Here is a 15485-nt window from a genome sequence, read left to right as displayed (position 1 = left end):
GCTAGGATCCAGTAACAGACAATACACGAGTTGTTCTCAAGAAACTTTATAATGGACTGGTGGAGATAGACGGATATCAGTTGTTCTGAAGACACGGGGAGGCACCTGAACCGGCCTTGGAACCAGTAGGAAGGGCCCCAAACCACATGGACCTCTATAAGAAAATACAGGGCTCTAAATCTTGCATATTTGGACAATATACTAATTCTAGGAGTTGAGGGAAAGTGGTCCATTGAATGATCTATGACAATGTCGCTAAACTTCTCTGAGGAACTAGTGATGTAAGGAATTGGGAGCCGCTTCAACACAAAATCATTTTTGAAATTTAGTTGAAATCATGCCTGGCTTTGAAAACCTGCACTGCTTGTTGTGTGATTTTGCACCCATTACTTAATCTGAACCTGAGTTTCTCATGCATGAAATGGGATAACAAACTTACCTCGTGGGCTGAGAAAATTAAGATAATGAATGAAAAGGATTTAGTAGTGCCTGGCACATAAAGCAGGATAAATGAGAGCTATTAAAACTTGTAGGTGTTTAGAAAGACAACTTAAAATATGATCATTTTATGACGAAGGAAAATGCTGTTTTGTGTATTTCATGAGGTTAGTTTTTACTGCACATTTTTAAATGACAGTTTAAAGGAAAAATTTCATGTTTCACATAAACTATTATTTGATGTTTCACAGTCTCAGTTTTTTAACAAATAAATTTATGTACTACAGCAATGCTCTAACCTACACTCTGATATCTTTAAGCTAGGAGCCTTGATTTATCCATCTTTGTATCCTGAAGATTTCAAACAGCACCTGGTACATAGGCACATAGATTGACACTAAATGTTGACTGACCATTAAAATGGCAATGTTGGAGGTGGGGGAGAGGAAGGAACCCCTTGAAACAAATTTTAGCTATATGCCCAGGCAGGAAAGCAATTCAATCATCCTGGTATTAGGTGTGGGAGAAGGGGGAGCAAGCATGAATGCAAACAACCAACTGACAAAAGGCTTAACATCTGGGACTTCCAACATTGTACTTCAGACTTTGGAGTACCTAAGTGAAAGCCCAGTCCCTGCCTCAAGGAACCTCTGTGATACTGCTATAAACGGTACAGGGGCATTTTTATTATCAATAAGAGAGTAAGCCCAGAACACTACTTAATGGAAAACTGTTGTCAAGGCTTACAAACTATGTAAGTTCCTTTGTAATATACCTGCACATAGGCATAAGGCCAAAATCTAAGAGGAAGCATGCAAAGGTCCTCTCTGGCTCAAAGGCAGCCAAATTACCATATTAAATCTAGCTATCAGTATAAAATTCAGTAACAAGTGGAAAAAAAATGGGTCTCATATATACGTTTGATTGGAAATGTGAAGTTCTGTTTGGATATTGATTCTGCCAGCCCAGTTTCCTCTGATGTAGATAATGTCATATTTTCATAAAATTGGGGGGAGAATTTCTATTTCAAAAAGTATGCATACATACACGCACACACACAGTGATTAAAAAAATCTACACAACGATATGTTAGCTGTAATTATCTAAGTGATGTGATTATGGATGGTTTTTATTTTCTTCCATTTGCTTCTCTATTTTTTCAAAATTTCAACAATGGAAGCACATTACTAATATGAAAAAATACGGTTAAAAAAACTTATTAAGCACTACCGACAAAACATATGAAACAAAAACAATGTGAGAGGAAGCTCTCAGACATTCACACCTAAATGTGAACTCATTCAAATTTCTAATGCTGAAGGGAATAAAACAGATACTTACAAATTCAAAAATTGAAGATCAGGGTAATTGGCTTAATTAAATTCAAATAGCTGTTAAGTGACCACACTAGGCACAGAGTACCCAACAGAAGGATCTGAATAGCCAAAAGGAAGCATGAAGGTGCTGGGCTCTATAAGAAAGGAGCAAAATAAGGGGCTGAATGCAGCCCAAAGCTGAGAATTCTGCCCCCACCTTCTTCAGAAGGTATGGAAAGCTATTATTTAATCTTGTCAGGACCTGCCCCACTTCCCTTGCTAATAGGAAAGCCAGCCTTTAGCAAGTGGACCCCTAAAATCTACCTCCACTCTGCTAGCATTTACCTACATGCTTTTCTTTTTCACTCATTTCCCTGAAACCCTTCAATGGCTGTCCAAAACAAGGCCTACAAAGCCTTCCAAGATAGGACTCTTGCCTTATTCTCATCACTGCTTTCCTCATAGCCAGCATCCCAGCAATGAGAGCTACTTACAGTTCACCATACTTAGATCTTGTTTTATTAGCTATTCTGTGCCCTTTTGGGCCTTCCATTCCCACTTCCCTGCTTCTTTTAACTGACTTAATTCATGTTCAAATCATCACATCCAAAAAGCTTTCTCTAAACTCCCACCCCCATTCCTGGGCTGGGCTAGGTGCCCTTGTGCAGAGCTCTCAAATTATTGCACTTAGTCACTGCCGTGGGCCTAAGTTTATGTGTCCATCTATTTCACTAGATTCTGAGCTCCTGAGGGCAGAGACTAGGCACACCTTACTCACCTTTGTACCCCAAACATAGTGCCTGGGACATTGTAGGTATACAACTTATTCTGACTAAATTACTAGTACTCATGCACATTTGTAGGAATGGAGCCCCTCTTTCATCTTCGGTATAAATCCAGAGCTCACAACTACTCAAATGCAAAGCTGAGACTTTCTCCCCCAGTCATAGTTATCTGGAACCCCGTTTCCCAAAATCAAAATTTCTCCCTTTCTTAATCTAGCACTGATTAAGGGCTTCACTGAAATCTGGCTCTTCTTGAAAACTCCTCCTCCTGCAACTTTCCCACGCATATGTTGCTCATTCCCTCACATCCCATGTACCCTGGTATCAGTGTCTTCTTTTCCTCAAAACCATTTCTGAACTATTACTCCTTCAGTATCATGTAAATGTCCTTGTCCCTTTGACAATACCACCCTATACCCTTCCTTGTTCAGGTAATTTAACCTCCACCATTCATTGATAGTTTGGCACCTGGCTTAGTCTTCCTCTCCCTCCTCAGTCCTGGAGACTTCATTGTCCATGAAAACACCCACGCTAGCTTCTCTGCTCTTTGACCATCTCAAATGAAATGACCTCTACCCCAACAGGCCTACTAACAAACCCTGCACTTGTCTTGTCCCCAACTGCTCCACTCTTGAAATCTCAGAGAACTCTCACTGACCTTCAGTCCCTCGCCCCTTCTACATTCTCCCTGCTATCAACCCCACCTCCACTTCAATCCCTAGGCAGTCTAGACTCCATAGACATTACTCCAGTCACTTTTGCCAAAGTCCTTAACATCTTCACCTTGTCATCCTTTCATCTCATAGAGCAAACCCCAATCCTGGATCAATCATCTCCCATCTCCATTCCTACAACAGAATATTGAGTACTACAGGACATCACTCAAGTACTCTAATTGCTGCCAGTACACATTGTCTCTAATCTCAACTGGACCCTCAAAGCTGCCCATGACCCCCAGTTTGCCTAGTAATCTCTCCATCTTGTTCTACAGTTGATACCTCAGCATTTCTCCAACCTCCTCAAATCTCCTAGCCTACTACTTTCCTCTTCACCTTCAGCAAACGATCATGAAAGAATACCACAGAAAAAAATAAAAGACATCAGGCAGGCAATCTGTCATCTTTTTACCTTAACACCTGCAAATTCACCTACGTGAATACTTTCTTCCTGGCAAAATGTTAGAGATGTGCTTCTACCATCTATGATTAAAATCTCCAGTGTGTGCTTAAGCTCATCCTTCTGGGTCTTCATAGGGATCTTGCTCCATCATATATTTTTTCTCTTCCTCCCTCCTTTCTGACTCCTTCCCATATTAGTAGTTCATGCTCTAATTTCCCTCATCCTCCCCCAACACACATGTACAAAAAATTCTGTCATTTCCTGTCCTTTCTTTTACATCCAGCTTTAGCTTATTCTTCTCTACTTCACAGCCAAATTTCTGGAAGACATGTTTGCTGTCCCTAGTTCTTTATCTCTCATTTTCTGCTGAACCCACTGCTAAATGGTTTCTACTTACCATACTTTATTAATATGGTTGCTCCCCATGTCAAATGTCTTCTTTTTGCCAAATCCAGTGGCCATCTCAGGTTCATCTTCTGGTTCCCTGGAAAGCCTCACACTCCTGGGCTTTCTGCCGCCTTCTCACCTCTTCTTGATGATGATGGGATTCCCTTCCTCTGCTATGCAGTAAATACATTAGTCTGCCTCTGGGTTCCCTCCTTAGTCCTCTTTTCTTACTATACATTCACTAGATAATCTCTTCCACTGCCTTAACTACAATTAACATTTTTAAAAATTATGTCCAAATCTTTACACCTCTAGAACAGATCTCTCTCCTCCTTCAAACCTATAAATCCAACTGCCTACTGTTTATCTCTTCTTACATCTTTTATTATCTCATGGGCTATTCAATATTAAAATATATCTAATATTGAACTAATCATATCCCCCTTCCCTCCCCATGTAACTTTTCTTGTTCTTCCTCCTACTAGCTTATCTCAGTGACAAAAATCTGTTTCATTCTTCTCATCTCTCTCATCTTCCAACTCAATCAAGCACTAAGTCCTAACAATTTTTTTTTTTTTTAAAGATTTTACTTGTTTGACAGAGAGAGACACAGTGAGAGAGGGAACACAAGCAGGGGGAGTGGGAGAGGGAGAAGCAGGCTTCCCACCGAACAGGGAGCCCGATGCGGGGCTCGATCCCAGGACCCCGGGACCATGACCTGAGCCGAAGGCAGACACTTAACGACTGAGCCACCCAGGCACCCCAGTCCTAACAATTTTATTTCCCACAACTTTGGAGGTGCCTGGCTGGTTTGGTTGGAGGAGCATGTGACTCTTGATCTTGGGGTCACTGAGTTTGAGCCCCACATTAGGTGTAGAGATTACTAAAAAAAATAAAATAAAAAACTAAACAAAAAAACTTTGGAATCTAACCATGCTTCTCAATGTCACCACTGCTATTTAGCACAGGTTCAGAAGCTAGACTTCTCGGGGTTTAAATCCTCACTCCACTACCTATTACTCAGCTGTGATTCTGGACAAGTAGTAAGCTCTCAAATGCCTCAGTTATTATCAGTCAAAATATGTTACCTAACATTAGTGCAGACCACCATCACCTCTACCTTGGATTACTCCAACAGCAACTTAAGAGGTCTCCTGACCTCCAGTCTGGCCCTTCTCCAATCCAGTCTCTTCATTGCAGCCAATAATCTTTTCTAAAACACAGATCTCATCATGTTACTCCTTACTTTAAATGTATTAATGGTTCACCACTGTCTTCAAGAGAATGTTTAAACTTAACAAGGCACAGAAGGCCTTTAAGATCTGGTCCCTGTTAAATACTATCGTTCTCTCTTATTCCTATCCTCTGCCTGTCATATGCAAACCATACTAAACTAATTGTAGGTCCTCAGACTTCCTATGGTATTCTTTGGCTCTGGGTATCTGCATATGCTGTTCTCCCTGCCTGCAAACCCTCTCCCTTCTAAACTCTTCTTCCCACCATACACATACTTGCTTAGATCAACAGATACTGTTGTTTAACTTCTTCTTTTGGGTATCACCACTTGTAAGCCTTTCTGACTCCAAGACTGGTTTGGTGCACCCCAACTAGGTCCTTAGCATTCCATACCTACCTATTTTACTTCTTAGATGTTAATCTCACTCATAATTGCTTGACTGTCTTTAGACTGTAAGTTCCTTGAGGATAGTGCTATGCCTTGTGCACCACTATATCCCTAATGATTAACATAGTGATAGGCACACAGTAGACTTCAATCATTATCTGGTGAATAAATTATTGAGTGTACAGTGCTTGCACACCCTTTTAATGAACTATATATAGAATTTAAATGCTACACCTAACCAATCAAGTCACCAGTTTCTACAGCCCTTCAATGTAGAAGGGATTTCTTATTTTCTACTACGTATCCTATGGAAGGAATGACCTGAATACAAATACACTACATTTTGCAAAATGCAAGTTATCTTAAGTAAAACTAATTTGACTGTTCTGTTTTAGAAGAACCTGTAGAAGATTACATTGACAAAATTCTTAACGCACAGTGAAAAGAGACAATAAAAGGAGTTTTTTTATTCAAAGGTATAACTGGATAAGTAGATTTGTTTACAACCATTCTTGCGAAATACTTTTTAAAAAAATATGACCAACTTCTTTGCAAAGAGCAGACACATACCTCAACTATGATGACCTAATTTTTGGTGGATAATGTACATGATTAGGCAGAAATAGGCAAGCTCACACTGGTAGATTAACTATCAAATACTCAGTCAAAACTCCGTTTGTGGACCCCGCTTCTTGATCGATTTCTATTCCCACTTCGTCTTCTACCATCTTGTCGACTTCCTGACCGACTTCCCTGTCGACTCTGTCTACCTGACCGGCCACCAGATCGACCACCTGACCGGCCCGACCGGCCGGACCGGCCACTTGACCAGCCACTCCTCTGCCTGGAGTTAGAAGATGTGTTTCCATCATAATATTCTTCAATTTCGGGTAACTTGGCTGGCAATGAAAGTATCCAGTCTGAATCATGCCACTCTGCCTGTTGGGGGAATTTAGAGGATTAATATAAATGCAAAATGGAAACCATAAGCAAGCATATGAGTACAGAAAATTCTTTTTTAATATCCATCATCTATTAGCTAAAGGCCATCTATCCATTTAAATTCAAAGTATCTGAAACAAAACTGAAAACAAGAAAACAAAAACAAAAACATATTCAAAGCTCATTCATTAAAGTTCCTAAATTTTAGTGTTAGGAGAAACTCTCAGGCTCATTTTGAGACTCATAATTTCACACTCAGTTTATACATTCTAAAAGAGAGCACACTGGGGCGCCTGGGTGGCTCAGTCGGTTGAGCATCCGACTCTAGATTTTGGCTCAGGTCATCATCTCAGGGTTATGAGATCGAGCCCTGCATCAGGCTCTGCACTCAGTGGGGAGTCTGCTTGAAATTCTCTCTCCCTCTTCCTCTGCTCCTCCCCCCCACTCTCACACACTCCCTCTCAAATAAATATTTTTTAAAAATTAAAATTAAAAAATAGGGGCGCCTGGGTGGCTCAGTTGGTTAAGCGACTGCCTTCGGCTCAGGTCATGATCCTGGAGTCCCGGGATCGAGTCCCGCATCGGGCTCCCTGCTCGGCAGGGAGTCTGCTTCTCCCTCTGACCCTCCTCCCTCTCATGCTGTCTCTCATTCTCTCTCTGTCTCAAATAAATAAATAAAATCTTTAAAAAAAAAAAAAATTAAAAAATAAATAAGAGAGCACTGATTTCTTGGCACAAAACAAGCAGGCCACTAATAAGTAGTGCACTGCTTTCAGTGGTTATATTGACAGAAGCAAGAAGTGAGAGCTAATGATGGAGACTAAAAACCTGTTGAAAATATGTAGCCACTGGAAATAATTTGGTATCGGAGTAAAGAACTCAAGATTATGCGAATCAGCAGCTCACAAGAGCATCACCATGTTATATCCTACTACATTAACTATTATTGTGATCATGAGTTGTCAAGGAAAGTGAATATTAAAATACCCTGTTGAGGGGGCACCTGGGTGGCTCAGTTGGTTAAGCTACTGACTCTTGATTTCGGCTCAGGTCATGGTCTCAGGGTCGTGAGATCGAGCCCCGAGCTGGGCTCCGCACTCAACGGGAAGTCTGCTTGAGGATTCTCTCTCTCCCTCTTCCTCTGCCCCTCCCCCTGCTCGCGCTCTCTCTAATAAATAAATAAATCTTTAAAAAAAAAAAAAGTGTCCCTAATAGTTAGGTATACGGAAATATTTATGGGTTGAAATGATAGAATACCTACAATCTGTTTCAAAAGAATACATACAATTCTTAAACCCCTTCATCTGTTTCACCCAAACTGCCACCCACCTCCCCTCTGGCAACTACTAGTTTGTCTCTGTATTTAAAAATCTATTTTTTTTTGGCTCTTTTTTCCTTTGTTCATTTGTTTTGTTTCTTAAATTCCACGTATGAGTGAAGTCATAGGGTATTTGTTTTTGTCTTAATCTTACTTTGTGTAAAATAAAAAATTATAAAAATTTATTTAAGCACACCAGGTGTCATATGGAAGTGTTGAATCACTGTGTTGTACACCTGAAACTAATGTAACACTGGATGTTAACTATACTGGAATTTTTAAGTTTATTTAAGCATTAAATAAAATATTGTTGTCACTTTCTCCTAGTATAATATGGAAGAGAAAGAGACAAAGCTGAGTTTGAAAAAAAAAAAAGCATACATACAGGAGAGTGGGAAAATGGATGGAAATGACATGAAACCATAAAACAAACTGGCTATGAGCTGATCATTGTTGAAGCTGGGTGATGGGTACATGAATATTCATTATGCAATTCTGTTTTTTATATTTGAAATTATTCATAATAAAAATGTTTTAAATTATGATACAGACTAGATATATTACATTAAGGAATGTTAACTGATTTCGGCATAATAATGATATTGTCACTTTTTAAAAATTCCTATTTTTAGAGAAACACACTCAATTATTTAACAGATAAAATTTTAGAAATACCTGTAACCTTTCTGACTCAGTTGTGGGAACATCAAAGCAAACACCCTAAAAGCAAAATGAAAACATTTTTATTCAAATGCAGATGAGTTGATTTTTTACCAATACACTAATACTTGCTGGTAATTTTATAGTAGCTAAAAAAGGGGAAAAGATAGGGTGTGCCCCATGAATGTTTGTAAGATTAAAAACAGCTAACATATAATAATGCATGACACAGAGTGGCTGCTTATTGTATTTTCTAAGTTTGAAAAGTAAACACAGTATCTAACAGGAATCTACTACTACTACTACTACTACTAAGAATCTAGAGTATTCTTCAGAAAAGTTCTTGTAGACACTGTAACGTTTAATGTATAAATTCCTTGAAAAATTTAGTGCCGAAAAGTTTGTTTCTATCCTGAAGAGCTGCAGTGTTTATCAGATAATAAGAATGGTATAACCCAAGATGTTTCTTTTTTGGACCTGGTTGCCAATAAATTGAAAGTTAATTTAATTCTCAAGTAAGGCAACTAGTTTGGCTTAAGGATCTTGTTATATTTTTCCCTCCCCTCCACATTTTTTCTGAATGAGTATATTTGTCTCATACTTGCCACAAAACATTCTTGATGGTAACAGTAAACTTTGAGAAATGATTCTTTCTAATAAACAATCAAGATAATAAATTCTAGACTAGAATAAGCCTATGTAGTAAAGTTAGATAAATATCTTTTTCAAACCATTAAAGAAACAGAGTCACTAAGATTAGAGATGGTTTTAACTTTGTTATTTCAAAAATGTATTAAAATACTAACTTACTTACTTATCCTCATTAACAACCAATAGAGGCCACTTAAAAGTCAATATTGAGTATTCTCTAAATAACAGAGTTGTTTAGCTATTGAAATCATAAGTTATTTAGTCATAGAATAAAACACCACACATAACCACACACAGTATGTATCCAAGAGCAGAAACCTGGATAACTTGGTTATTATACAAACTAAGCAGGATGACTTACAGCTTTCTAGAGGAATGGGTTATTTACATAACTCCCCAAATTTACAACGGGAAACAAACTATCACACAAGAAAACTGTATTATTCATCTCATTAGACTTCAAAAAAAGAAAGAACAAAATCTGTTAGACATTTAGAGTTGACTGAAAAGCTTTTCCTTGTCTAGAAAAACCTACCATATTTCCTTTTAGGAGGCACATTCTGGTAATTTGGGAGACAGCATTACTACTCAGCTTTCTGTTAAGTTCTTTCCATGCACAGCTGATATCCTGTATTTCTTCTGGGCTTTCCAAAGTCATGGTGACAAACCCCTTAAGAAATAAAAGTCACGTTATCTTTGGAAAAAAAGCAGCAGCAGGACAATGAAGTTCTAACTCTACAGCCCTTCATGACGTCACTGTACAGTTCTCATGAGCCATCAGTATAACATGGCTGCCAAAACAAGTAACTTTTTTTAAATAAAGATTTTATTTATTTATTTGATAGAGCAAGAAAGGGCACAAGCAGGGGGAGCGGCAGGCAGAGGGAGAAACAGGCTCCCCACTGAGCAGGGAGCCCGATGCGGGGCTTGTTCCAAGAACCCGAGGATCATGACCTGAGCCAAAGGCAGATGCTTAACCGACTGAGCCACCCAGGCATCCCAAATATAACTTCTTTAAAACTATATTAATAGAAGACTAATGTTTACAGATCATTCTTCTTTGTATTTCTGTAAAGACTATATATTTAATTCTAACCAACATGCTTTAAGAGATAATTAAACTAGAGCACCAGAGAAAAGATAAAGTAGTGAAGAACTGAGGAAATGCTGAAAGAGTCAAAGTTAGCTTGGAGTGGAAAAACAAGAAGACATAGATCTCTTTAAACTTTTGAAGGACTATTACATATCCAAAAATCACTTGTTCCGTAAAACTTCACTAGACAGCAAAAGGATCAACATGAAGAAGATACAGGAAGGGATTCATCTAATAATTTTGTCTTTTTTTAAGTCAGCTCTACACCCAACATGGGGCTTGAACCCATAACCGCAAGATCAAGAGTGGCATGCTTTATTGACTGAGCCAGCCAGGAGCCCCTCATCTAACAAATATCTGAGTGTCCCCTATATATGTGCCAGAGACTATAGTAAGTGCTAGAGATTCAGCAGTAAATAGTCCTTTGTCTCATGCAGGTTACATTCTAGTGTTGGGGGTGGGGATGGTGGGGATGAGGTGGGGTAGACAGTAAACAAATAAGCAAATACGTCAAATGCCAGACAGTAATAAGCATCATAAAGAAAAATACAGCAGGGCAAGGGAATAGAGAGTAAAGGGAAAGGTAAGCTATTTTAGACAGGGTGATCAGGAAAGACCTCTCTGATGTGGTGATATTTGAAGAGAGACCTAAATAAAGTGAAGGAGGAAGCCATGCGGTAAAAAGAACGAACATCTGAAACAGTGCAAGTGCAAAGGTCTTGTGCAGGAGTAGGTTTATGTTCGAGTAACAGGTAGGTTAGGGTAGCCGAAACAAGCAAGGACAGAGTGATAAGAGATGATGTCAAAGAAGTACCACTAATACAGTTTCTAAGATATTTAATCAGAAGTTAAGATAACCCATCTGCCAAAGAGGGATTCTTTTATTAGATAAGGGTTGGGAATAAATGATCTCTTAGGTACTTCTTAGCTCTAAAGGCTATCTTAATATTTTCCTAAAAGATATGGCTTAAGTATTTTCTTTAGAAGTACTTGATGGGGCACCTGGGTGGCTCAGTCGGTTAAGCATCTGCCCTTGGCTCAGGTCATGATCTCAGGGTCCTGGGATCGAGCCCCGCGTAAGGCTCCCTGCTCGGCGGGGCATCTGCTTTTCCCTCTGCCTCTCCCTGTGGCTTGTGCTTTCTCTCTTGCTCACTCTCTCTCAAATAAATACATAAAATCTTAAAAAAAAAAAAAAGTACTTGGTGGGTTACTAGGGAAAGGGTACTTGCTCACTGCTAAAGCATTACCCCACAAATCACTAATTACAAAGAGTAAAAGATACCTTTACAATGGGACTATAGGGCAGTTTCCATTGTAAACAAGTGATCAAACTAAGCATTATTAGTACTAGAACAATCTGACATTATATGCCTCCTACTGTGATATGGTATAAAGTACATAATATCACCCATAAGGGTACTTTGGCCCAAACGGTTTAAACTGAATGTAAAATCAAGCTTTGATTTTACTTCCAGTTTATAGGAAAGGCTGAATAAAGGCAAAAGTTAAATGATGTATGAAAAGAAAACCAGAAAAATCCAGGTAAGAAATTCTAGACTCTGATCTACACAACTAATCTACACTCTTCAAAAAATTAATCAAATTAATAAAAAATGATGGGAAAACAGTTCCAGATTAAGAGAAGCATAACACCAAATATAACATATGAACTTGAATTGGATCCTGAATTTTTTTTTTTTTTTTTTAGATTTTATTTATTTGAAAGAGAGAAAGAGAGCACATGCACATGCACAAGTGCGTGCATGGGGACGGCGGCAGGGGGCCAGATGGAGAGAGACAGGCAGACTCCATGCTGAGTGCATAGTCCAACATGGAGCTCAATCTCACAAATCTGAGGATCCAGATGTTTTTTAAAGATACACAGTGTGGGCGCCTGGGTGGCTCAGTTGGTTAAGCGACTGCCTTCGGCTCAGGTCGTTGATCCTGGAGTCCCGGGATCGAGTCCCGCATCAGGCTCCCTGCTCAGTGGGGAGTCTGCTTCTCCCTCTCCCGCTCCCCCCTCTTGTGCTCGCTCTCTCTGATTCTCTCTCTTAAATAAATAAAAATCTTAAAAAATAATAATAATAAAATAAATAAAGATACACAGTGTGAGGGGCGCCTGGGTGGCTCAGTCTGTTAAGTGTCTGCCTTTGGCTCAGGTTGTGATCTCAGGGTCCCGGGATTGAGCCCCGTGTCAGGCTCCCTGCTCAGTGGGGAGTCTGCTTCTCCCTCTCCCCCAGTTCATGCTCTCTCTCTCACATAAATAAAATCTTTAAAAAAATATAAATAAAATAAAATAAATAAAAAATAAAGATACGCTGTTGGGGGGGGCATCTCGGTGGCTCAGTGAGTTAAGGCATCTGACTCTTGGTTTCGGCTCAGGCTCTGGTCTTAGGGTCGTGGGATGGAGCCCTGCATCAGGCTCTGCTCTGGGTGTGGAGCCTGCTTGGGATTCTCCCTCTCCCCCGCTGCTCAAGCTCTTTCTCTCAAAAAAAAAGAAAAAAAAAAAAAGATACATAGTGGCAGGGGGTGGGGGGAGAGCTGGGACACATGAAGTCACCCCCAGCAAAATTACATTTGACTAAACCATCAATACTTGCCAGAGAGAAAACATTAGACACCCCAGATGTACTCCCATATACTATACCAAATTGTCACATGCAAGTTTACCTGCCCTGACCTTTTTGTTCTCCTCTTCCACCAACTCTCCCTCTTTCTCTCAATCTCTCTGTCCCCACCCAGACATCAGAGAGCTTTCTTGCTGAGAGGTCCTGTTATCCAGAGATTCTCCTCACTTATACCTTGATGAGTAGTAAATCTTTGAACTACTTGCAACCAATGGGTCTGGTGTGGTTTGTTTTGACATCTGATACTAACCCAGCAGGGGGGCCAGGTAAGGTGGTGTCAAACTACACACATACCCCACCCGCACACACATAGCCGCTCAACATATACAGGTAATCCTAACTTTGCATGGCACTGTGTTAAATGCACAGAATCTATGCTTTGATTTGCATGGTTCCATGGCAACTTACAAAATAAACAGGGTCTGGTGTGTAAGTTTTAGTTAATACAGTACTGTGCAAAGTGAAAGTCTCCTGTCTTTCTCTCAGATAGATGGATTATCTATGGTTCAATTTTAATCTTTTCTCAATCATACATGATTTTCTCACAGATTTCTACCTTATCAGAGGTGATCAAAGATCGTGGTTCAAAACTTGATGCACCAGAGATGTGGGCTAATGCTGCAGCCAATGCATCCACTGCCCCTTTCTCTTCTATCAATCTCTGAGCTGATGGTCGGAAAAAATCAACAGCAGCATAAGAAACGGAAGCCAGAGACCTATGGTTTAAAAATAGTAAATTTTCTTGGTCAAGACAAAGGTAAAAGATTAAAGATAAGAGAATGAATGGGAAAAGAAAGAGCAACGTTTTCGTATTTTAACATAACTAAAAGTCTGCTGGTAAAACTGGTGATTAAGTTTTCTGATATTTGAACTAGGAGAGCTTAAAGATGAATAGCCTAATACAAAAGAAAAACTTATTCAGCAAGTTCAGAAAGCATACCTGATGGCATCCATGCTTTTAGATTTAACTAAATCCATTGTAGAAGGAACACCTACACGTTTAAAAGTAATTCCCTGAAAATGAAAGAATTACATTAAAGAAAAATGGAAGTCTTTACAATTAATTCCTAAATTCATATAGTTTGTTGAATTTCCATTTCTTGGACTTAAAGATTTCCAAGCCCCAGTAGATCAAAAGACCTGCTTTTTCTAATAAATCATCAATTACAAATTCTAGGAAGAAGAAAAAAAATTTAATTGCCCTTAGTTACAATCATGAAATTTCACTTGCAAAATAAAGCTGATTCCAAAAAAGGAAAAAAGATGCTCATCACCTCTATCAACTTTTTTTTCTTATTACCCTATCTCATTTTACAAAGTAGATGAAATAGTGTTTAAAAACACACATCATGGGGCGCCTGGGTGGCTCAGTTGGTTAAGCGACTGCCTTCGGCTCAGGTCATGATCCTGGAGTCCCGGGATCGAGTCCCGCATCGGACTCCCTACTCAGCAGGGAGTCTGCTTCTCCCTCTGATCCTCCCCCCCTCTCATGCTCTCTCTGTCTCATTCTCTCTCTCAAATAAATAAATAAAATCTTAAAAAAAAAAAAAAAAAACACATCATGAAAATAGGAAAAAATGTAAAATACCACACACACACACACAAAACAAGCCAAAAAAATGTATATAATTTCTTATAGAAACTGGCCATGTACCATCATTACTCAATATAATCTTAACAAATACACCAAGACTATGGCAGTCACCCCTTTATAATGCTAGACTATGAGATACTGAAATCACAATGCACTTCTGATTTTAGAATCAAGGGAGAAACTCAAGGGAAAAATGAGAAAGTCAGCTCTTCTGTCTTCACAATAAAAGCTGTATCAAAACAAAGTCTTGCAGCTCCTATAAATTTAGCTCTCCACATGCTTCACATCCAAATGCAGCTTAAACTGAGAAAAGTTGTAAGCATCTATTTGTGAGAACAAATATAAAAAGAACTCTTTTCTAAGACATCATTTAGATAATAAGACTGAAATAATTTAATTCTACTTACTGCTTTTTGTTCCACATATCTTAGTTGACCTCTTTCTCTGGGTTGATAAAAACATATGCAAATCCCTGTCCGGCCAGCTCTACCTGTTCGTCCAGAACGATGAATATAGGACTCAACATCCTGAAAATAAAAAGAGGCAATACATTTTTTTAAATCTGGCAAAAAAAAAAAAAAAAAATCTGGCAAGTGACAGTCATTCCAACAACCAAATAATAACGCTAACAATAACAAAACTACTACTACCAATGATAACATTTTTATTTCAAACCTATTGCTCTTTCAACATCCCGAAGAAATTTTATGCTGAATTTTTGGATTAAAAGGAATAGGATTTAAAATCTTTTTATCCACCTCATCCCAGGGCTCTTCATATGACAACTTTTTATAATCCCTTTGCATGATTCCATGCTTCAAATCCAAATAAAGAAGTTAATCATTTGCTAAGGCATCAGATTCTGACCAATTTAACACTACATTAGTAAAAAATGGCTAACAGCAAGAACAGATAACATATTTTTCATATC

General features: G+C 38.9%; 1 protein-coding gene across 3 annotated transcripts in view; it reads right to left on the bottom strand.

The window, feature by feature from the left end:
- Positions 1–6108: 6108 nt before the first annotated feature.
- LOC118018827 (ATP-dependent RNA helicase DDX50) overlaps positions 6109–15485 on the bottom strand; it is a 38209-nt gene continuing 28832 nt past the window's right edge. For 2 of the 3 annotated variants that reach the window (XM_035017619.1, XM_035017610.1), the window contains 6 exons: positions 14962–15081; positions 13901–13974; positions 13517–13676; positions 9776–9910; positions 8605–8649; positions 6109–6608 (listed from right to left, as the gene is read on the bottom strand). In XM_035017619.1, coding sequence (XP_034873510.1) covers positions 6330–6608; positions 8605–8649; positions 9776–9910; positions 13517–13676; positions 13901–13974; positions 14962–15081 — 813 coding nt within the window. In that variant the 3' untranslated portion in view covers positions 6109–6329. The remainder of the gene's footprint in view (positions 6609–8604; positions 8650–9775; positions 9911–13516; positions 13677–13900; positions 13975–14961; positions 15082–15485) is intronic. The other variant, XM_035017628.1, reaches the window with a different exon arrangement.

This window comes from Mirounga leonina, unplaced genomic scaffold (genome assembly GCF_011800145.1).
Source record: "Mirounga leonina isolate KUSES-001 unplaced genomic scaffold, KU_Mleo_1.0 Mir_107, whole genome shotgun sequence".
Taxonomy (NCBI): domain Eukaryota; kingdom Metazoa; phylum Chordata; class Mammalia; order Carnivora; family Phocidae; genus Mirounga; species Mirounga leonina.
The sequence above is the reverse complement of the archived record's forward strand: the minus strand, read 5'-3'. Positions and strand labels throughout refer to the sequence as shown.